The sequence below is a fragment of the Microcaecilia unicolor genome, chromosome 10 (genome assembly GCF_901765095.1).
Source record: "Microcaecilia unicolor chromosome 10, aMicUni1.1, whole genome shotgun sequence".
NCBI lineage: Eukaryota > Metazoa > Chordata > Amphibia > Gymnophiona > Siphonopidae > Microcaecilia > Microcaecilia unicolor.
The window spans coordinates 174,502,844-174,525,252 of record NC_044040.1 but is presented as its reverse complement, the minus strand read 5'-3'; the positions used below and the strand labels follow the sequence as shown (position 1 = coordinate 174,525,252).

The following is a 22,409-nucleotide window of genomic DNA, read 5'->3' as shown; positions in this document are numbered from 1 at the left end:
CAGACTCCCCCTTCCTCCGATTTCAACACCCTCCCCTCCGCGTTACTGACCCCTGGTCCCCCCTGCCGGGACCCTCTCGCCCTCCCCTTCCCGTCGAAAACCCTCCCCCGCCACCGTTCCCCACTCCCCTCTGTCGTTTCATGACCCCCCTCGTTTTTATCTCCTGCACGCAGGGACGTCATCCGCTTCACAAAGCCTCTTCTTTCGTTTCTGTTTCAGCTGTTCCTGTGAGGGCGGAACCACAGGAACAGCAGAAACAGAAGCGCCCCTTCCCCCCTCTGTCATTTCAGGACCCCCCTCCCCACCTCTCTGTCCCTAAGAGCCGTCTTTTGTTTTAAAGGTTTTACCTCCTGCACGCAGGGACGCTGCACACAGCCTGTTCTTTGGCTCCTGTTTCAGCTGTTCCTGTGGTCCCGCCCTCAAGGGCGGGACCACAGGAACAGTAGAAACAGAAGCCAAAGAAGAGGCAGTGTGAAGCTGATGACATCACTGATCTACCGACAGAAGCAGACCACAGAGCCACGGTTCCAGGCACTGTCAGAACGTTGGAGGTGAGAATTATTATATAGGATCAGACATGTGCTAAACCATCTGTAGTTCTACATTAACTAAATATAAGACACTATGTGTGAAGCAGCACCTGGATCAGGAGTGGTCAAACCTTTGGGCCCAAAGGCTAGATTAGGGCCCAGCCTTAGAAAGGCCCAATGAGTGTCCAGGGCAAGTCCTTTCAGAGGTCTGAGCAGCAGGGAAGGATCCCTTTGAAAAGAGAGGCACACATGAAGATCCCCTAAAAGACTAATTGCAGCATCAGTTCCAGAACATCAATGTCCAGCCAGAAGAGATTCTTTATCGCCAACACAGGCTCGATGGAAGCCTCCTGCAGGCCAGATAATTCAGATTCCAGAGCTTCAGTTTGCATAGTTTGTGATTCTGTTGTGTATTTCAGATAATTTTAAAAGATCTTCTTTTGAAATTTATCATCATCTGTTTCATGTCTTAGAGTTTCACATATTTTTGCAATAAAAGGTATGAACTTTAAATTATATAGCCATGCCCCCTGCTTTTAGGACTCTGGCGGACCTAAATTTCAGCCCTCCCTATAGTCTTCTCTGTGAAATTCTCATACATGATTCTGTTAACGACCACTACAGCAGCCTCACAATTCACTTAGATTAATAATGTACCTAATTCATGAGTACCTAAATTGAAGCTTACAAAAATCAGAACAGAAACAAGGAGAATCTTAGTGATATGGCCCAGATGTACTATGCTTTTTTTCCCCCCCATAGAGATAAAATAGAAAACAAATTGTGTCATATCATTAAGATTCTCTTTTTTTCTGTTCTGATTTTTGCAATTAATTGCTAACCAAATTATATAAGAAATTTTGATAATGCTACTACTTTAACATGGCAGAAAACAAAGAGAAATATCTTAATTATTTTAATTTGTTCAGGCCTTTTCCCATCAAACATGCAAATACTGTCATAACCATCTTTGGCTTTACGTCCACCAGATCATCAGGTAAGGCATATATTTGGGCACCAATCTTACGGGCAATTGAAATGGCATACCTTCAAACAAAAATAAGAAAATACAATTGTTACTACTACTGCTATTATGTTTATGATGATGATTATTATTATTAATAAAATATTTACATTTTGCTTTTCACATAATTTCTAGGTGAATTACAGCATAACCATTCATAAAGTCACATAAAATACAAACACATACAATAAACTTGTGGTGGGGATGGGTGGGGAAAAGTTAGTTCCCAAGGAGATGGGCAGGGACGGGTTAGATTTCGGCAGGGACAGGTTAGATTTCTGTCCCCGTACAACTCCCTACTTGGAAGTAGTGTTATTCTTTTATCACAGGATTCGGAAACTTGTCGAGATCCCGCAGGCTCCTGAATCCTGCAGGGAATCAAGATGTGGTAAAAGGTGATCTTTTACCGCACCTTGATAAATTCCCCCCTTAAACTGTATAAAAGATGACACTGGAAACTAATGTTCTGGGGGTTTTTTCTTAAGATCATCTGTGGTATGCAGGCCCAAATTATACACTAGGCAGAGCAGGCAGCTTCCTAAGGGTACTGCTGTAAGAGGGACACTTCCTTCTCCATTCTGAAGCATTGTCACTAGCCCCACCCAGCCTGAGCAGCAGAATTCCACAGACCTCCCCCTTTAGAGGTGTAGAGGAAGGCCAGTGACATTTTATCACTGTAAAACAGAATCTCTACCAGTTTGCCCCACATCTTTGAGGGTTGGGTCTAGTGGAATACTGTCACTCTTAGTAGTGCTTGTCAGAAGTGCTGCCAAGACAGAGAAGGCACCCCTTTCGGCATGAAGGTACCCCTTCTAAAAAAGACCCCCTCCCCTAAGCCTCCCCTGCATTCCTGCATGAAGGGGGGCCTCTTTCTCTTTACCTCTGCCCTCCCATCATTGCAGGACGATCCCCTACTCCTGTGCCTAGGTTCGCCTAAGAGGTACATCCAGCCTGTGCTGCTGCATATCTAGTAAAACATCTCTGCACATGACTAAAATTTCACATCTAAGCCTGAAAGATCTAGAAGGAAAGTAGCGGGTTGTGTAAGGTGAGCAACATTTCATCCTGTAATTGCCTGCATTTATTCATTATAGACTTACTTGGCATTGTTCAGTTTGTCTGTGTAAGAAAGGTTTTCTCTCTTGACCATTTCTGGCTGAATGGCATTTGGTGCAATAGCATCTATTAGGTCTAGTACTGGCAAACTAGTGCTAATGGATGCATCCTAAAAGGAAAGCAGCATTTCAATATTCATTGAACACATATGAATATATCTTCCTGATAAAGCAAACTGACTTCCTTACTCCAAGAATGTTTCCAGTTCCTTATGTTGCAGAGATCAATGAGAGAACTGGAGGCAGTGTCAACATCTGCATGGCCTAGTTCCACCCATGTCAATCTTAGACCACCACTAAAAATCAGTCCTGGCTACATCACTGCTGCCTGCAGAAGTCCTTTTTGGTTGGAGTAGCCAAATAAACCAATCTCTGGCCATGCCTCCAATTCTCTGGTTTCTCATGCTGTGTTGGGCAAAATATTTGATAGGACTATGGCCCCAGTGGCCCACCCATTCTGCTGCCTATGGCTTCCATCCAGGAGCCCTCTTCCTGCACATCACTGTTTGTACCATGTTATCTGAGTTTTGTTTTTTGTTGTTTTAATCTCTTACAGCCATTTATATAACTGAATTTTGAAGAACAGATGCTCCAAATCTCACCATAAGACAACATTTCTATTTTCCCTGCCTTTTCAAGTCTATCCTGCTCTTGAGCACAAGGGTTCAGACCAAAAGGTTTCTCTTATTATGATGTACTGGTTAATACTATCTACAAAATAGTATTAACCAATACTCTCTATGGGAGAAAAGCATAGAGGTAATTGTACCCAGTGACACAGGAAATTTTTATTTTCTCAAAACAGTATATGAAATTTCTGCACTTTTTATTATCTTAGTGGCAACAAAATAAACTAATAAAATAATTACATGCCATCATTTTAGTTGAGTTCTCATTTTCTTGACTTTTTCCATATAATATTATCCAAATTACCTTAAAGCTGGTGATAGAAGTTGTCTTTTTTGCACTTGCGAGAGTTTGATTTACCCACTTTATAATAATATCATCATTAACTTTTTCTCCTTCTCCAAGGTCTGACAGCACATTTAAAGTGTATCTTGAATAAATATGAGACAGCAGAAAAACGCATATTTTAAACATTTGATATTACTAGTACGCTAATCATCTATAGTAAAATAGTAAGACAGCTTATGCAAATGGTAACTCATGGGGCAGGGAGCAATATTCAAAGCCATTTATATAGGTAATGAGGTAATCACCCTCTTCAAAGGTGACTGAAGCTGTGTGTGTGCTTTTAGCCACATTGGGAACCCATACAGGAATATACAAAACTGAAAAATCTTATCAAGACATTTCTAAAACCAGTCACATAAAAATAAAAAAAAAATCATACCAAGCCATACTTATGTGGGCATGTTCTACATGCTACCTATAATTCACAAACTGGAAGCCCTGGCAGACCAATCATATCACACTCACAGAAGAAACATCTGGAAATATTGGGGGAGGGAATTCTATAAAACAGGTGTTAACATTTATGCACTCATTACATCAAAAATTGTTTAACATAAATGCCAAAATTCCACCTAGCTGCTATTCTGCAAATACCAGCTTAACTTAGGGGTCCTTTTACTAAGCTGCGGTAAACACTAATGTATGCATACCACAGATTAAAATGCACTACCGCAAGGCACGCTCAGGTGGCCCACAGTAGGTTTTGCATATGCATGTGCTAAAAAGTAGGTTGGGGGGGGGGGTTAGTGCTGGGAGCAGGTCTGCACTAATCGGATAGTGCAGCTACACTGCCACCTGATTACCACATAGTTATCATGTAAGGGAAAGGGAAATGGGACTTGATATACCGCCTTTCTGTGGTAATTTGCAACTACATTCAAAGTGGTTTACATATACACAGGTACTTATTTTTTGTACGTGGGGTAATGGAGGGTTAAGTGACTTGCCCACAATCACAAGGAGTTGCAGTGGAAATTGAACCCAGTTCCCCAGGATCAAAGTCCACTGCAGTAACCACTAGGCTACTCCTCCACCTACAAACCAGATGGTAGTAAGTGCTCAAGCACAATAGGGATTGCTCAGGCCACCTTTTAGCGCTGCTTAGTAAAAGGGCCCTTTAGTGTATACACATGGGTGCAGCCTGGGCAGAGAATGGGCGGGACTCATGTACCAAACTCTATGACTGGCTTAATTGCTCACATCTAAATGTTAAGCATATATATATATATATATATATATATATATATATATATATATATATATATATATATATAATAGTATAAAAAAGAAAGCAGGCGCCTACATTCCTTTATAGAATAGGTTCCTACCAAGTGCCCTATTATAGAATGCCCTCTGGAAGGAAGTGGATTGTATAGTGAAGAGCACTCCCTCACTGATGGTGCAGTTCAGTCACCTTACAGCAGGTGGCACTAGCCTGTCAAATCTGAGGCTGAATCAGAGGGACAGGGCTCAGGCCAGGAGGGAGTTGGCACCTCTTAGTAAAACTCTTTGTTAGATCATGGGCAACCCATCAGTTACACAACATCCTTGCAGATTTTGGGCATTCATTTTGATTCCTATTTAACATTTGATAATCAAATCTCCTCTGTTTCCAGGGCCTGTTTTGTGGTTATGAGACATATTAGGTTTGTTAAACAGTTCCTGCACCACGTTGTACTTCCTGTGATCATACATACCCTTGTAATTTGGATTATTGCAATGTGTTATATAAAGTAATAAGTATGTAGGACTATTGCAATGTGTTATATAATGGGCTATCTTATTTCAATTTGAAACACCTTCAGCTGATATAAAAAAAAACTGCAGTTAAGATCTTAACCCATACCAAATGCTTTGATCATGTTACTCCATTATTGAAAGAGGTTCATTGGTTTCCAGTAGCCTATCAGATTAAATTTAAGTTTCTCCTCATGACCTATAAGGCATTTGAGTCGGGTCTTCCTGTTTGTTTGTCATCTATGACATTGCCTTATGTTCCAATGAGATCTTTACCATTCTCAAGCAGGCCATATGGCATAAGTACATAAGTACTGCCATACTGGAAAAGACCAAAGGTCCATCAAGCCCAGCATCCTGTTTCCAACAGTGGCCAATCCAAGTCGCAAATACCTGGCAAGATCCCAAAAAAAGTACAAAACATTTTATACTGCTTATCCCAGAAATAGTGGATTTTCCATTTAATAACAGTCTATGGACTTTTCCTTTAGGAAGCCGTCCAAACTTTTTAAAACTCCGTAGAGCTAACCGCCTTTACCACATTCTCTGGCAACGAATTCCAGAGTTTAATTACACATTGAGTGAAGAAACATTTTCTCCGATTCGTTTTAAATTTACTACATTGTAGCTTCATCGCATGCCCCCTAGTCCTAGTATTTTTGGAAAACGTAAACAGACACTTCACATCTACCCGTTCAATTCCACTCATTATTTTATAGACCTCTATCATATCTCCCCTCAGCCGCCTTTTCTCCAAGCTGAAGAGCCCTAGCCACTTTAGCCTTTCCTCATAGGGAAGTCGTCCCATCCCCTTTATCATTTTCGTCGCCCCTCTCTGCACCTTTTCTAATTCCACTATATCTTTTTTGAGATGCGGCGACCAGAATTGAACACAATATTCGAGGTGCAGTCACACCATGGAGTGATACAAAGGCATTATAACATCCTCATTTTTGTTTTCCCTTCCTTTCCTAATAATACCTAACATTCTATTTGCTTTCTTAGCCGCAGCAGCACACTGAGCAGAAGGTTTCAACGTATCATCAACGACGACACCTAGATCCCTTTCTTGGTCCGTGACTCCTAACGTGGAACCTTACATGACGTACCTATAATTCGGGTTCCTCTTTCCCCCATGCATCACTTTGCACTTGCTCACATTAAACATCATCTACCATTTAGATGCACAGTCTCCCAGTCTCGTAAGGTCCTCTTGTAATTTTTCACAATCCTCCCACGATTTAACGACTTTGGCCTTTATCTGCTGCCATTTTCTATGATTCTAAGTTTATCTAATCTTGTAGTGGTACCCTGCCTGCTAGAGCACAATGGGGGAGTACTTGCTACTCAGCTTTTTATTATTTGGTTCCTCTGTTGTGGAACATTTTCCCCATCAGTGGTATCTTTTATGACTGGAGCAAGCCAATAAAGTTGGTAGATTTGGGGATAGGGTCTATAGATGCTGTAGGAGAACTTCTCATTTTGGGAGTTTTTCTCTCTCTTTCTTTCTTTCACTCCTACTTTTTTCTTTGATATAGTTTGTATTTGTTTGTAAACTGTCTTGATGCATGACGATGGGCAGTATATCAAGTTTTCAATAAACATACACAACCATGCTTGTCCTCAAACGTGCCATATATTATTCGATGCAGGAAATCTGAAGAGTGCTATGTTGGGGAGATGGGCCAGGTGCTAAAGATAAGAATGTACTCATACAGGCACCATGTCAAACATCACAAAGCAAAACAACCCTGCTTTTGTGTGTCAATGACAATGGTCAAAATATTAAGAGCAAAAAGAAGCAACACTGGGCCTTCAAGATTGAGATAATCAATATTCTCCTTTATTGCGAACTTGACCCGACCCGGGCCATGTTTCAGCACAAGTAAACACCACTGACACTAGAGGCATTGTATCTCGACTGTGTCTGGTTATACATTTCTTGGAAAGTCAAAAATCAAGATTCTCTGACCCCTGAAGCAGGCGCTTGTGCGCCAAAACACGGCCCGTGTCAGGTCAATTTCACAATAAAGGAGAATATTGATTATCTCAATCTTGAAGGCCCAGTGTTGCTTCTTTTTGTTGTTGGATTGGTTTGTATGCTGTTTTACCCTCTCTTTTGGGTTTCCAAAATATTAAGAGGAAATTTTAAAACAACCCGAGAACTCAAGACCGTTGAAGATAACATGATAAAATACTTTGGCACCAACAAGAACTTTTCACTAGATCTGGGTTTTCTTTCACATCATAAACCATAACAACATGCTGCTTTGTCACCTTTTGATCACCCATCCACCTCTCCCTGTCTTTCACTCCCAACCCCTACTTTCAGTGGTGTGCTGGTAAATGTTTAACAACAGGCTCTCTCCCCGGTCCCCCTCTGCGCCCCCCGTCCCCCTCTGTGCCCCCCCCAAATTGCAGAGCTGATTATAGCTGGGGAGAGAGCCTGGTGTGTGGGGGGGGGGGGGGGTGGCAATGCATTATCCAGGAAAAAAAAAATTAAATGATCCCAGGTTCCAATCTAATTCTTGTTTAATGTGGGATAAAATGCCATAAGTAAGTAAATAAATATAAACTTTTAATGTTGAGCACCTGATTCTCAAAGTGAACATATTCCAAACACTATAATGAAAATAAAATTATTTTTTTTCTACTTTTGTTGTCTGATGACTGTTTTTCTGATCATGCTGGCCCAGTATCCGATTCTGCTGCTATCTGTCCTCTTAACTCCGTTTCCAGGGCTTCCTTTCCATTTCTCCTTTCTTCTTCATTTCGGGTCCTCAGCTTCTGCCTATTTTCTTCATCCATGTGCAGTTTTTCTCCTCTCTCTTCCTTTTCCCTCATCTCATCTTCCTCACTCTTCTCTTCCCTCCATCCATGTCCAGCATTTCTTCTCTTTCCCCTCCTCTCTCCTGCCCTGAATGCACCCATGTCCAGCAGTGACCCTCCTCTTCCCTGCCCTCCATCTACCCATGCCCAGCAGTGACCCTCCTCTCCCCTACCCTCCATCCACCCATGCCCAGCAGTGACCCTCCTTTCCCCTGTCCTCCATCCACCCATGCCCAGCAGTGACCCTCCTCTCCCCTGCCCTCCATCCACCCATGCCCAGCAGTGACCCTTCTCTCCCCTGCCCTTCATCCACCCATGTCCAGCAGTGACCCTAATCTCCCCTGCCCTCCATCCACACATGCCCAGCAGTGACCCTCCTCTCCCCTGCCCTCCATCCACCCATGCCCAGCAGTGGCCCTTCTTTCCCCTGTCCTCCATCCACCCATGCCCAGCAGTGACCCTCCTCTCCCCTGCCCTCTATCCACCCATGCCCAGCAGTGACTCTCCTCTCCCCTCCATCCACCCATGCCCAGGGACTCCCTTCTCTCCCCTGCCACCCCTCCCGCATTGTTCACCGGCGACTTCTCCTCCCTCCCTCCAGATCCGTCCCTCACCGACCTAATTCTTCGGCGGGGCAGGCAGTCTTGCCTGCCCGCTACCAGCGCTGACTCTCCCCTGCCGGTTCACGCTTCAAAATGGCCGCTGAGACTTCAGTAGAAGTCTCGTGAGGCCGCCTCTGGAAGTCTCGGCAGCCATTTTTAAAGTGCAAACCGGCAGGGGAGAGTCAGCGCTGGTAGCGGGCAGGCAAGACTGCCTGCCCTGCCGAAGAATTAGAAGAGTCAGGTGAGGGACCTGATCGGGCAGGCGAGAGGGAGGAGAGCCGGCTCGCAGTGGGAAACAACCGGCTCGCAAGTCGGTACAAAATGTAACAACCGGCTCTTGCGAGCCGGTGCAAGCCGGCTCCAGCACACCACTGCCTACTTTCCTATTGAGACTGTCATTCAAGTGCATTTATAGTTCATTTACATATTTTTATATTTCCATTTTTTGCCCATATTGCCCTCGCCTGAGTAAGAAGGATCTGGCCTTCAATACTAGGGAGTGAGTAACAGGGAGAGGTGGATTGAGTGATCAAAAGGTGGAAAAAGCAGTATGTTGTTATGGTTTATAATGTGATAGAAAACCCAGATCTACTTTAAAGTTCTTGTTGGTGCCAAAGTATTTTATCATTTTATCTTCAACGGTCTTGTGTTCTTGGATTAGTTTAAATTCCTTCAAAAAGGCGGTAAATAAATCCTAATCAAGTAATTAATTGTCAAAAATGTATTACGTCTATCCATTAAAAACTGTATCTTTTTTTTGTATTTATTAGCCACGTTGGGAGTAATTTCATAAAACAATTTTATACATATATGCCAATATTTGCATGTGTAATGCCTCTTATTCACATCAATATCATATGTTGTGCATTTCAGTGGGGGAAGGGAAGACATCTTAATGTTGATATTAGCTACTTAAATGCTGTTAACAATATTACAGTTTTCATATGTAGTTCTAAGTCTGTGTCATATTTAACTGCCTATATATGCTGCCCCTTTTCACTGGAACTCCAAGCCCCTTTCTATCCAAGCTGATCTCTCTTCAGAAATTTAAAGTTGCCTTGAAGAGTGGCTCTTTCATCAGGCTTTCTACTCTATCTAGGTCTTGGTTTGCTCCTCTATTACCTTTACACTATCCACTTTGAGGCATATTTTCAAAGCACTTAGACCTACAAAATTCCACAATAAGACCACTGGGGGCTGGTCAGACAAAGTCTGGGCCAGGGAGAAGCAGAAGACAACTGAAACAAGGCGGGAGTCTACTGGAACAAGGCTGGGAAAGGACCAAAGACACAGCTAGAAGACCCGTTGCAAAGGCAAGCAGAAGAGTTCCAGGATTCCTTTTAAAAGTGCCTGCAAGTGATGTCATATCCGGGCGTCCCAGGAATTTCTAACACTGTCTCTTTAAAAAAGGAACCAAGGCGGGAGCTTGCGTGCCTAGAGGAAGGACCAATGTCAACCGGTGTCAGAAGCTGCCGTAGCAAGGAGGCCTGCATGAGCGGTGGATACCACGGGGCGCCAGTGGTTGTGGCAACAGCCACCCACTGCACTGGAGAGATAGCCTAGAGACTGCGAGAGAGCCAAGGAGCCCAATCTCAATGCCTGCCAACCCTGAAAGGTGAGTCAAGGTGTGGGGCATAGCGAGTGCCATGACAGATGTGTGTGTTTTTTTTTAATGTTTTCAGGAAAACATCTCAACTCAAACTTAGATGTCATATTGAAAATGCTCCACTTTATGTTTTTATATTTAAATCCCCATCCCCCATCCTACCTATCTGGAACCGTAAATAGACAAAAACAAATGGAAAACAAAAAAGGGGGAACTTAAGTTAAAAAGTTGAGCACTCTACTACGAGCCCTATGCATTAAAGTGTTCCAAAACTCCACGTGTTTTTATAAAATAAGTTGCACACCAGTTATACAAGTATCGTGGGTTTGTGTTGAGGAAGGAAATCAGAATGTGTACAAGGTAACAGTGGATTTATATTCCTAACTGTCTTGAGGCATTTGAAGAGTGGTTGCCCATAAGCATGTGCCTACTCTGACTATTGGTAAATATATCTATGTGTACGGGATTTCCAAGAGAATATGCAGCCCTCCTTACTCAATCACCTGCACAAATAGCAAGTGAAAACTACACTGATGCTTCTAAAACATATAAGGCCTACTGCTTTATGAAAAGATACCTATGTGGAAAGTCCAAGGTGGTACTATTTAATCCATATTTTATAAAGGCAAGGTGGTTGCCTATGTGCCTTTATAAAATATGCTTTTAAAACCAGCCCCAATAGCGGTGCAACTTGAAATGCACAAATTTATATCTGCACTTTTGGTGTGAATGTCAGAGATGCCAAGTTACCCAGTTCCAGAATGGAGATTTCAAAACAGTCCTGGATTTCTGACCACCCCATCCCGGTGCATTTTGGGACCTACATTACTTACTTCAATTGACAGGATCAGGCATTACAAATCCTACACTGCTTTGAGATGTAAGATCAAAACCAGATCTGGCCAAAAAGTCTCCAGCCTGGAACTGGGTTACTTGGCATCCCTGGAATGTGTGCACTTGCATACTTTATACAATATGCGTATAACTTGCAAATCCACCTCCAAACTATGCTCCCAGGAACAGATAAGCATGATCTTGTAGGGGTGTGTATTTATGCACACCTAAACAGTTGCACAATTTTATACAAAACCTTTTCCCTGTATAAAACAGACATTGGACTTGGAAAACGTTTTCTAAAATTACCCCCAAATCGCATGTCTGCTCATTTTTAAAGGAAGACAACATGGCTTCTCGCCTTTTGAGAACTGATTGCCCTTTCACTGAGCTATATAACATAATACTTTCTATTATAAAGGGCACTCCTTTACAGTATGTGTCAGCAACAAATTGGAAGTATTTATTAAATATTTGTTTATCGAGTTTCTCAAAAATACAACACTTCCAATCATAGAAATAAGTAAAACATAATACAAGACATGATACAGCCCAACAAGACAAAATGGAGAAAGACCTTGTGTCTTGTAGCCTTCCTCTCAACAGCAGATCCCCACAAACATACTTCTCAGTCCCACCTCATCCCCTTTGTCCAACCACCCCCTCACAAAAAAAGAGGAAATAAATAGGAGATCTCCACCCAACTGAGGAACTCGGACACCCTGACTCCTCATAGAGTAACAAACGAAGTAAAATTTACTGATTTAACACAAGGGGAAAATGTATAATGAGCATGTAGATGTTTCTTATAGGCATTGCCAGTAGCTTTTGAAAGAAATAACACAACTTGGTCTTTTCTGGTATTCCCAGGTATGCAGGTGTTGATGCTGGAATTATTTTCTCTGAAGTCCCATTTATCCCAGCATCCATATGAGTGTAGAAGGCAAAACCCTGTCCTGCTTACAACAGTGGTGGAGCCAACTTTTCAGAATTATTGGGGGGGTGCTAAGCCCAATGGAAATAACCCCTCCCTGGACACACACAAGGAATTCTCTCAATATTGGGGGTGCTCAAGCCCACAGTACCCACATAGCCGGCTCCTACTGCATGACAGCAGACCTGAGTTGGAAATCTCCCTGCTAACAGAGTAAGGGCACAAGGTATAGATGATGTACCCAAGCACTGATAGAAAAGGGGAGAGTGACTGGCATTGCTGAAGCCTGCTCAAAAGTGGCTCCACAGGGCTCAGAATTCAAAAAGACATCCTTTCCATCCCTGAATCAGTAAGTAGCACCAGATTACCTGAGTCATTTTCTGGAGAAAGGAAGCATTGAAGAATAAAGCAAGAGAAACTATTTAGTGTAGTAATATCAATATCCCAGCATTATTTGACAGTGGGCACTATTACTCTGAGTGAATAAAGTAGATAATAAAACCCCCCACATTTGGTCTTATGTAGCACTACCAGCTCCATAATGGGGTAGGGCTGTAGTCTTACATTGGTTGCCTATAGAGGCAAGACTACAGTTTAAGGTACCTGTGTTGGTCTTCAAGCCTTTTCATGGGGAGATTCCTGCTTATTTGATTGATCATTTTTCTTTTTTGAACGGAGGCCTTCTTAGATCTGCTAGAAATGATCATTTGTTAGGTTTCCCTTTAGTTCGGACCACTCGAGGACTCTACCATATCAAGCAGCATCATGCTGGAACTTCCTACCTCTTTCCCTTAGACTAACAGAGCATTACTGTCAATTCAGAAAGCGACTGAAGACATTTCTTTTTAGAAAATATTTTTAGAAGCTTAAATTAATATACAAATGCTAGAAACCTAAAAAATAAGATGGGAGAGTTGAAGTAAATAGCACTAAACAAAGAGGTAGATATAGGCATCTCAGAGATCTGGTAGAAGGAGCACAATCAATGGGACACTGTGTTATCAGGGTACAAATTATATTGCAATGATAGAGTGGATCAAATTGGAGGGGGGGTTGCGCTATATGTTAAAGGGGGAATTGAGTGGATAGAAATTCCATGTGTAAAGGGAAAAAGCATACTGGTAGGGCTGTACTACAGTCCACCGGGACAGAATGAACATACAGATGAAAAAACGTTTACGAAAATTAGGAAAGCTGGCAAATTGGGTAACATTATAATAATGGGTGATTTCAATTATCCCAATACTGACTGGATAAATGTTACATCAGGGAGCACTAGGGCGGTAAAAATCTTAGATGTAATAAATGGCTACTTCTTGGTGCAACTGGTCCAAGAACCAACAAGAGGGGGAGCTATTTTAGATCTAGTTCTTAGTGGAATGCAGAGGTAACAGTGTTGGATCTGCGGGGAAGCAGTAATCATAACATGATCAAATTTGAACTGATATCTGGAGTAAAGTCACTAAGGAAATCTACAATAGCAGCATTTAATTTTCAGAAATGTGACTATGACAGTATGCTGAAATCCTCTGTCCAGTGTGTGGCGGCAGCCAATAAAGCAAACAGGACGCTAAGAATTATTAAGAAAGGGATGCAAAATAACACCAAGAATATTATAATGCCTTTGTATCGCTCCATGATGCGACCTTACCTTGATTATTGCATTCAATTCTGGTTGCCATGTCTCAAAAAAGATATAGTGGAATTAGAAGATGAGCAACCAAAATGATAAAGGGGATGGAACTTCTCCCATATGAGGAAAGGCTAAAGAGGTTAGGGCTCTTGAGCTTGGAAAAGAGACGGCTGAGGAGGGATATGATTGAGGTCTATGAAATCCTGAGTGGGACCCACAAATCAAAATAAGTAAACACACAATCAGTTGAAAAGGCTCATTTAAAAAAAATGCAACACATTAAGACAAAACTGAATCAAAATTCTAGAAGACAGCTGTAATTGTTGTACTACCAGAAAACAGAATGGGCCTGAAATTCAGGCTGCGGGACTTAACCGGGCTGTCTCCTGTGGTCGGCGCTGAGCCCGGATATTCAGTGCAGGACTGATTCTGATGACCGGCACTGAATATATGGTTTATTTTTGGCCGGTTTAAACATAACCGGCCAAGCCGATATTCAGCGCTGGCTGGTTAAGTTTAAACCGGCCAAAGATATTCATGCTATTCTCCAAGGACAAGCAGGCTGATATCACGTGGGTGACGTCACTTCGGCCCCGGAGGATTTTCAAGCAAAAATCACCAAAAGTCTCTTCTAGAGCGTTCCGTCGTGCGAGATGATCACACCGCGCGTGCACGATTTCCCGCCCGTCGTGCGGACACGCTCCTCAGTTCTCTTTTTTCCGCGTCTGAGGTGACACAGAGTTCCTTTTCGGGTGCTTCGCGGTTTACCTCGCTTCGGAGGAAAGTTCTCTTCTTTGTCGAACGTGTTTCGGTTCCTTCATTGTTTTCATTATTAAAAAAAAAAAAAGAACTTTATTTCCTCAGTTTTTTCCCCATTTCTAAGTTTCCTTTCTTTTTCGTCGCGACCGTGTTGCGTCGCTCAGTCGGGGTTTTTTCTTCCCTTCTTTGTCAATTTTTTCTGACAAAATCGCGTCTTTTAATTTAGCGGACGAAGTTTTTCCTGTCATGTCATCGAAGTCACCCAGTGGCTTCAAGCCATGCGCCCGCTGCAACCGGACTATCTCGGTCACTGATCTGCACTCCTAGTGCCTTCAGTGCTTTGGGCCTGATCATCTTCCGGAGAAATGTAAGTTATGTCTTAAAATGAAAAGACGTACTCAAGTCTCCAGGGAGGCCCAGAGAAAAACCCTTTTTCAGTCCGGTACCTCGGCGGCGGCGGTACCGTAGGCATCAGTACCGTCAACGTCGAGGGCAGCGCTGGCATCGGGAGACCAGGTGAAGGCCGCTAAAAGACCGATGCATGCTGGGAGCAGTGATGCATCGAGCGGGTCTCCACCCGCTCTGGCGCCTCCTGCTTTGCAGGCCCACCGGGACCGACCTGTATCAGACCCAGCCCCGAGGAAGCATGTGGATTCCACGTCTTCCTCTCCGGTACCGAGGAGTCTCGATGACAGGTGTCGGGCGAAGGCCAGGAAGCACCGTCATCGTTCTCCTTCGCGACACGGTACCACGAGCTCCAGGTCATCGAAGCATTCAGTACCTGAGAAGCGTCGATGCCGAGAGTATCGCTCTCCCTCTGTTATGAAGGTATCAACGCGCAGGTCGTCTAGCAGTCCGGTACCGGCTCCCCAACCCCTGCAGGTTCTGCCTCCGGAGTCCACACTGGCACCGCAGCCTTTCCCAACAGCTTCTGAAGATGAGCGCATCAAGGCTATTTTTACTGATTTCATGGAAGCGGTGCTGCAACATTTGTGTCCGGCACCGGAGGTACCGGTACCGACGGTGCCGGAGGCTTCTGCGGCATCGTGCCTTTCGCCGGTGGTGAGGTCTCCTTCTCCGGTACCGCTTCAGGTATCAGGGTCAGCAGCTTCCCAGGTCGACTCTCCAGTGCCTTCGATGGAGGAAGCTTCACTAGAGTCTCCTGGGGGGGGGGGGGGGGTTGACTTCTCGACACAGTCATCGAGGTCACCGCACCTCCATGTCGAGACGGGCTCGGATTTGGGCTGCTCTTTCTGAGTTGTTAGCCCCATCCGATGATGGCTCATCTGATGAAGATGGGGGTCATGGAGTGTTCTCTGCCGAGGATTCTCTAGGCCTTCCATCTGATTCGACCCCCTCTCCTCAAAGACAGCTTTCCCCTCCGGAGAGCTTGTCTTTTTCATCTTTTGTGTGGAAAATGTCTAAGGCCATTCCCTTCCCTGTGGAGACTGTGGATGAGCCCAGGGCCAAGATGCTCAAGGTCCTGGATTATCCATCTCCACCTAAGTCTTCTACCACAGCTCCTTTTCATGATACACTCAGGGAAGTGCTGATGAGGAACTGGGAGAAGCCTCTTTCTTGCCCAACTATTCCCAAAAAGGCTGAATCCCAGTATCAGATCCACGGGGAACCCAGTTTCGTCCGGCCTCAGTTGCCTCATGACCCTGCGGTGGTGGATTCCGCTCTCAGAAGAGCTAAGAGTTCTAGGAACTTTGCCTCAGCGCCCCCGGGACGAGAACATAGAACCTTGGATTCTTTTGGGAGAAAGGCGTATTAGGCTGGCATGCTCGCTTCCAAAATTCAGTCGTACCAGCTCTTCACGAGTATTCATTTGCGGAACTCAGTTTGGCAGCTTGAGAGCTTGGTTGATGCACTCTCACCGGAGCAGGCTGAGCCTTTTCGCCAATTGGTCAGACAGCAGAAGGTGTGTCGCAAGTTCCTGTCCAGGGACATTTACGATAATTGCGATGTGACATCCAGGTTTTCTGCTATGGGTATAGTGATGCGCAGACTCTCATGGCTGCGTGCCTCTAACCTGGAAGAACGTACTCAGCAGAAAATTGCGGATATCCCTTGCCGGGGGGATCATCTTATCGGTGAGAAGGTCGAAGAGTTGATTAATCATCTCTATCAACGCTATGGACTCTCTCTCCCGCCGGGCACCTTCTGCATCCACTTCCTCATCTAGGAAGTTTTTTAAAGGGAAGAGAAGTGCACCTTATGCCTCTAGGGGCCGTAAGTACACTCCTACTTCTCACCAGCCGGTTCAGGCTCTGTCACAGCACGCTCGTTCTCGTCAACAGAGTGCGCCTAAACAGGCCCCTGCAGCTCCCCAGCAAAAACCAGGGACGGGTTTTTGACTGGCTCTAGTTGAGCATAGCCACCATCAATGTGTCCAAGCCAGGCGATCTGCCTGTCGGGGGGAGGTTAAAATTTTTTCACCAAAGGTGGCCTCTGATAACCTCCGACCAGTGGGTTCTTCAAATAGTCCGGTTAGGATACATCCTCAATCTGGAAACCAAGCCTCCAAATTGCCCACCGGGAGTTCAGTCCTTCAGCTCCCAACACAAGCAGGTACTTGCAGAGGAACTCTCCGCCCTTCTCAGCGCCAATGCGGTCGAGCCCGTTCCACCAGGGCAAGAAGGGCTCAGATTCTATTCCAGCTACTTCCTTGTGGAAAAGAAGACAGGGGGGATGCGTCCCATCCTAGACCTAAGGGGCCTGAACAAATATCTGGGTCGAGAAAAGTTCAGGATGCTTTCCCTGACCACCCTTCTTCCCATGATTCAGGAAAACGACTGGCTATGCTCTCTGGACTTAAAGGATGCTTATACTCACATCTCGATACTTCCAGCTCACAGGAAGTATCTGCGGTTTCAGCTGGGAATGCAGCATTTTCAGTACTGTGTGCTGCCTTTTGGCTTGGCGTCTGCGCCCTGGGTCTTTACCAAGTGCCTGGCAGTTGTTGCAGCGTCTCTACGCAGACTGGGAGTACATGTGTTCCCTTATCTGGACGATTGGCTGGTGAAGAGCACCTCCCAGGATGGAGCTTTACAGTCCATGCGGATGACTATTCAAGTGCTGGAGCTACTAGGGTTTGTCATCAATTACCCAAAGTCCCATCTAATCCCAGTTCAAAAATTGGAATTTATAGGGGCTCTGTTGTGCACGAGGAGAGCTTCTGCCTATCTCCCCGAGCCAAGAGCCGACAACCTTCTGTCTCTAGTCTCCAAGGTTCAAGCATCTCAGTAGATCACAGCTCGGCAGATGTTGAGACTTCTGGGGCACATGGCCTCCACAGTTCATGTAACTCCCATGGCACGTCTTCACATGAGATCAGCTCAGTGGACCCTAGCTTCCCAGTGGTATCAAGCTACAGGGGATCTAGAGGATGTGATCCAGCTGTCCATCGACTTTCAGAATTCCCTTCAGTGGTGGACAATTCGATCCAATCTGGTCTTGGGGCGCACATTCCAAATTCCTCAGCCACAAAAAGTGCTGATGACGGATGCATCCCTCCTAGGTTGGGGAGTGCATGTAGATGGGCTTCACACTCAAGGAGCTTGGTCCCTTCAGGAAAAGCATCTTCAGATCAACCTCCTGGAGTTACGAGCGATCTGGAACGCTCTAAAGGTTTTCAGAGATCGGCTTTCCAACCAAATTATTCTGATTCAAACAGACAATCAGGTTGCGATGTACTACACAAACAAGCAGGGGGGCACCGGATCTCACCCTCTGTGTCAGGAAGCCGTACAGATGTGGCTTTGGGCTCGCCAACACGGCATGTTTCTCCAAGCCGTTTATCTGGCCGGCGTAAACAACAGTCTGGCGACAGGTTGAGCAGGATAATGCAACCTCACGAGTGGTCGCTGAACATGGCTGTAGCCACAAAGATCTTCCGAGTATGGGGCACTCCCTCTGTGGATCTTTTTGCCACTCAATTCAATCACAAGGTCCCTCAGTTCTGTTCCAGACTTTAGGCCCACGGCAGGCCAGCGTTGGATGCTTTCCTCCTTCATTGGGAGACAGGCGACAGGCCTTCTGTATGCATATCCTCCTATACCTTTGGTGGGGAAGACTTTGCTGAAACTCAAGCAAGATCATGGAACCATGATTTTGATTGCTCCCTTCTGGCCACGTCAGTTCTGGTTCCCTCTTCTTCTGGAGTTGTCCTCCGAAGAACCGTGGAGATTGGAGTGTTTTCCAACTCTCATTACTCAGAACGAGGGGGCGCTTCTACATCCCAACCTCCAGTCTCTGGCTCTCACGGACTGGATGTTGAGAGCTTAGAATTTGCCTCCTTGGGTCTTTCTGAGGGTGTCTCCCGAGTCTTGCTTGCTTCCAGGAAAGATTCCACTAAAAGATGTTACTCTTTTAAATGGAAGAGGTTTGCAGTCTGGTGTGACAGCAGGGCCCTAGATCCTTTTCTTGTCCTACACAGACCTTGCTTGAGTACCTTCTGCATTTATCAGAGTCTGGTCTCAAGACCAACTCCGTAAGAGTTCACCTTAGTGCGATTAGTGCTTACCATCAACGTGTAGAAGGTCAGCCTATCTACTACTACTACTATTTAACATTTCTAAAGCGCTACTAGGGTTACGCAGCGCTGTACAATTTAACATAGGACAGTCTCTGCTCAGAGAGCTTACAATCTAAATCTCGGGACAGCCTTTAGTTGTTCGCTTCATGAGAGGTTTGCTTTTGTCAAAGCTCCCTGTCAAACCTCCTCCAGTGTCATGGGATCTCAACGTCGTTCTCACCCAGCTGATGAAACCCCCTTTCGAGCCACTGAATTCCTGCCATCTGAAGTACTTGACCTGGAAGGTCATTTTCTTGGTGGCTGTTACTTCAGCTCGTAGGGTCAGTGAGCTTCAGGCTCTAGAGGTTCATGCTCCTTACCTTAAATTTCATCATAACAGAGTAGTCCTCCGCACGCACCCTAAGTTCTTGCCAAAGGTGGTGTCGGAGTTCCATCTGAACCAGTCAATTGTCTTGCCAACATTTTTCCTCACCCTCATACAAGCCCTGGCAAAAGCAAGCTGCACACTTTGGACTGCAAAAGAGCATTAGCCTTTTACATGGAGCGGACAAGCCCCCACAGACAGTTCGCCCAGTTGTTTATTTCTTTTAATCCCAACAAGAGGGGAGTTGCTGTCGGGAAATGCACCATATCTAGTTGGCTAGCACGGTGATGGCGAAACTATGGCATGCGTGCCAGAGAGGGCACGCAGAGCCCTCTCCCTTGGCACGCACGCCAGTCACTGGTCTGCTCCGCCCACTCTCCCTCCGTCCCTCCGAGTACCAGGCCGGCCTCCCTCCCTCCCACCAAGCACCACGCCGGGTAGGAGGGAGGGAGGGAGGCTTGATACTGGGTGCTGCTGGGTGCGTGGTTGGGAGAGAGGCCTGATGCTGGGTGCTGAGTGGGTGGGTGGGAGAGAGGCCTGATGCTGGGTGCTGAGTGGGTGGGTGGGAGGGAGGCCTGGTGCTGGGTGGGAGGGCTGGCGGCCTGATGCTGGGTGCTGGGTGGGAGGGAGGGCGGTTGGACATGGGTGGCTGGAGAGGAGGGTGGCTGGAGAGGAGAGGAGGGTGGCTGGACATTTGTAGCTGGAGGGGAGAGGAGGGTTGCTGGACATGGATGGAGGGCAAGAAATGAAAAAATGAGGAAAGTAAAGAAAGAAATGGAGGCAAGAAATGAAGAAGAAAGGAAGAAAGTAAAGAAATACATGGAAAGGAAGCCCTGGAAATGGAGTTAAGAGAACAGATAGAGAGCAGCAGAATCAGAGACTAGGACCAATATGGATAGAAAAACAAAATCACCAGACAACAAAGGTAGAAAAAATCATTTTATTTTCATTTTAGTGTTTGGAATATGTCCAATTTGAGAATTTACATCTGCTGTCTTATTTTGCACTGGGTATACTGGAGCTGTAACAAATTACAGAAATGATTTATAATGAAATAAAATCATGTTATTTTTTTCTCCTATACTAGTATAATATTTTCAATGATGTCTGTTTATATGCGCCATGGCTGGTGTAAGAGGGTGTGGCTATCATAGGGGTGGAGTCATATGTGGTGACCCCGCCCATAATGAGTACCGACACTTCGCGATAAATAATTAGATTTTGGGTTGCTGTTAGGGCACTCGGTCTCTGAAAGGTTCGCCATCACTGGGCTAGTAGATTGCATTTCCTTCACTTACGCCCAAGCAGGGCTGGCTTTAGAGGGCCATGTCACGGCTCATAATGTTACAGCCATGGCTTCGTCAGTGGCTCATCTCAGGTCAGCCACTATTAAAGAGATCTGCAAGGCTGCGATGTGGTCATCAGTCCACACATTCACATCTCATTACTGCCTTCAGCAAGACAGTCGACGCGACAGTTGGTTTGGGCAGTCGGTGCTGCAGAATCTGTTTGGGGTTTACAATCCAACTCCAACCCTCCTAGGCTCATTTTTATTCTGTTCCAGGCTGCACTCTCAGTTAGATGTTTCTTGTTTCAGGTCAATCCTTGTTATGCCTTCGCCGTTGCGAGGTCCAATTGACCATTGTTTGTTGTGTTGAGTGAGCCTGGGGGCTAGGGATAACCCACATGTGAGAATATCAGCCTGCTTGTCCTCAGAGAAAGCAAAGTTTCTTACCTGATGCAGGTATTCTCCGAGGACAGCAGGCTGGATATTCTCACAAACCCTCCCACCTCCCCTTTGGAGTTGTTTTTCTTTTATCTTTTGGATTCAACTGAGGAACGTGTCTGCGCGGCGGGCGGGAAATCGTGCGCATGCATGCACGGTGTGATCGTCTCACGCGATGGAACATTCTAGAAGAGACTTTTTGTGATTTTTGCTTGAAAATCCTCCGGGGCCGACTTGACGTCACCCACATGTGAGAATATCCAGCCTGCTGTCCTCGGAGAATACCTGCTTCAGGTAAGAAACTTCACTTTTTGGCAGTCTAATTTGACCACCAAACTTAGGGCTAGGTTTACTAAGTGGCGCTATGGGCGCGTTAGCGTTTTTAACTCACGTAAATGGCTTACACGAGTTAAACGCTAACGCACCCACAGAAATGTATAGGCGCATTAGCGTTTACGTGCCTTACATTTACAGGTGCGTTAAAAACACTAACGCACCTTAGTAAACATACCCCTTAGCCTGTGAAGCACTGAATATTAGCGGATAGCCGGATATAGCGTGTGATATAATCGGTTATCCGTTAAGTGCTAAAGGGCAATATTTAGAGGGAGAATATTGCTGGATAGCTAGTTAAGTGCCATTTAACTACCTAAGAACCACTCCTGGCCAGTTAAATGGTTTTTAAATATTGGGTGGAGAATGTGTTTTAGGACATCTAAAAAAGATGTTGTTTTATTCTCACGTTTCAAATTAGTTCTGTGAAACAGTGCTTGCTACTGAAATCAGGACCAATGAACCTTTACTTTAATCACATAGACTAATTTTAAAGCTTTACACTTTCCAAAGTAAAACCTTCCACAGTAATACTACTTGGAGTTGATTTCCGGGTCCATCTTTCTTTAATCACTGGAACTTACAATTTAATTACAAACATGTATTGTATAAAGCGCTCTGATGCAGACAGAACCACTGACATACTTATAAGCACCAAACAGCAACAAATGTTCCTACCTTCTCATAATCTGCCACACCAATGCCAGAGTGAGCGTGGGATTGCCCTCACTGAGGTCCTGCCCTCCAATCCCAACCAAGGAAAAATTGGCTTTTGCCTTTCCAATGTCTACCGCATAGTTACAGTTCTCAATCTGCCAATAAAATGGGTAAAGTTAATTCTCTCATCATTAACTAACATCACGTCTGA

At 45.0% G+C, this 22,409-nt stretch overlaps 1 protein-coding gene across 1 annotated transcript in view; it reads right to left on the bottom strand.

Annotated features, from left to right (window-relative positions):
• Positions 1-319: 319 nt before the first annotated feature.
• Positions 320-22,409, bottom strand: part of PLS1 (plastin 1) — an 88,951-nt gene continuing 66,861 nt past the window's right edge. The window contains exons 13-16 of the mRNA XM_030216439.1: positions 22,220-22,353; positions 3,603-3,726; positions 2,655-2,779; positions 320-1,577 (exon numbers count right to left, since the gene is read on the bottom strand). Of these exons, the coding sequence (XP_030072299.1) occupies positions 1,442-1,577; positions 2,655-2,779; positions 3,603-3,726; positions 22,220-22,353 (519 nt within the window). The 3' untranslated portion in view covers positions 320-1,441. The remainder of the gene's footprint in view (positions 1,578-2,654; positions 2,780-3,602; positions 3,727-22,219; positions 22,354-22,409) is intronic.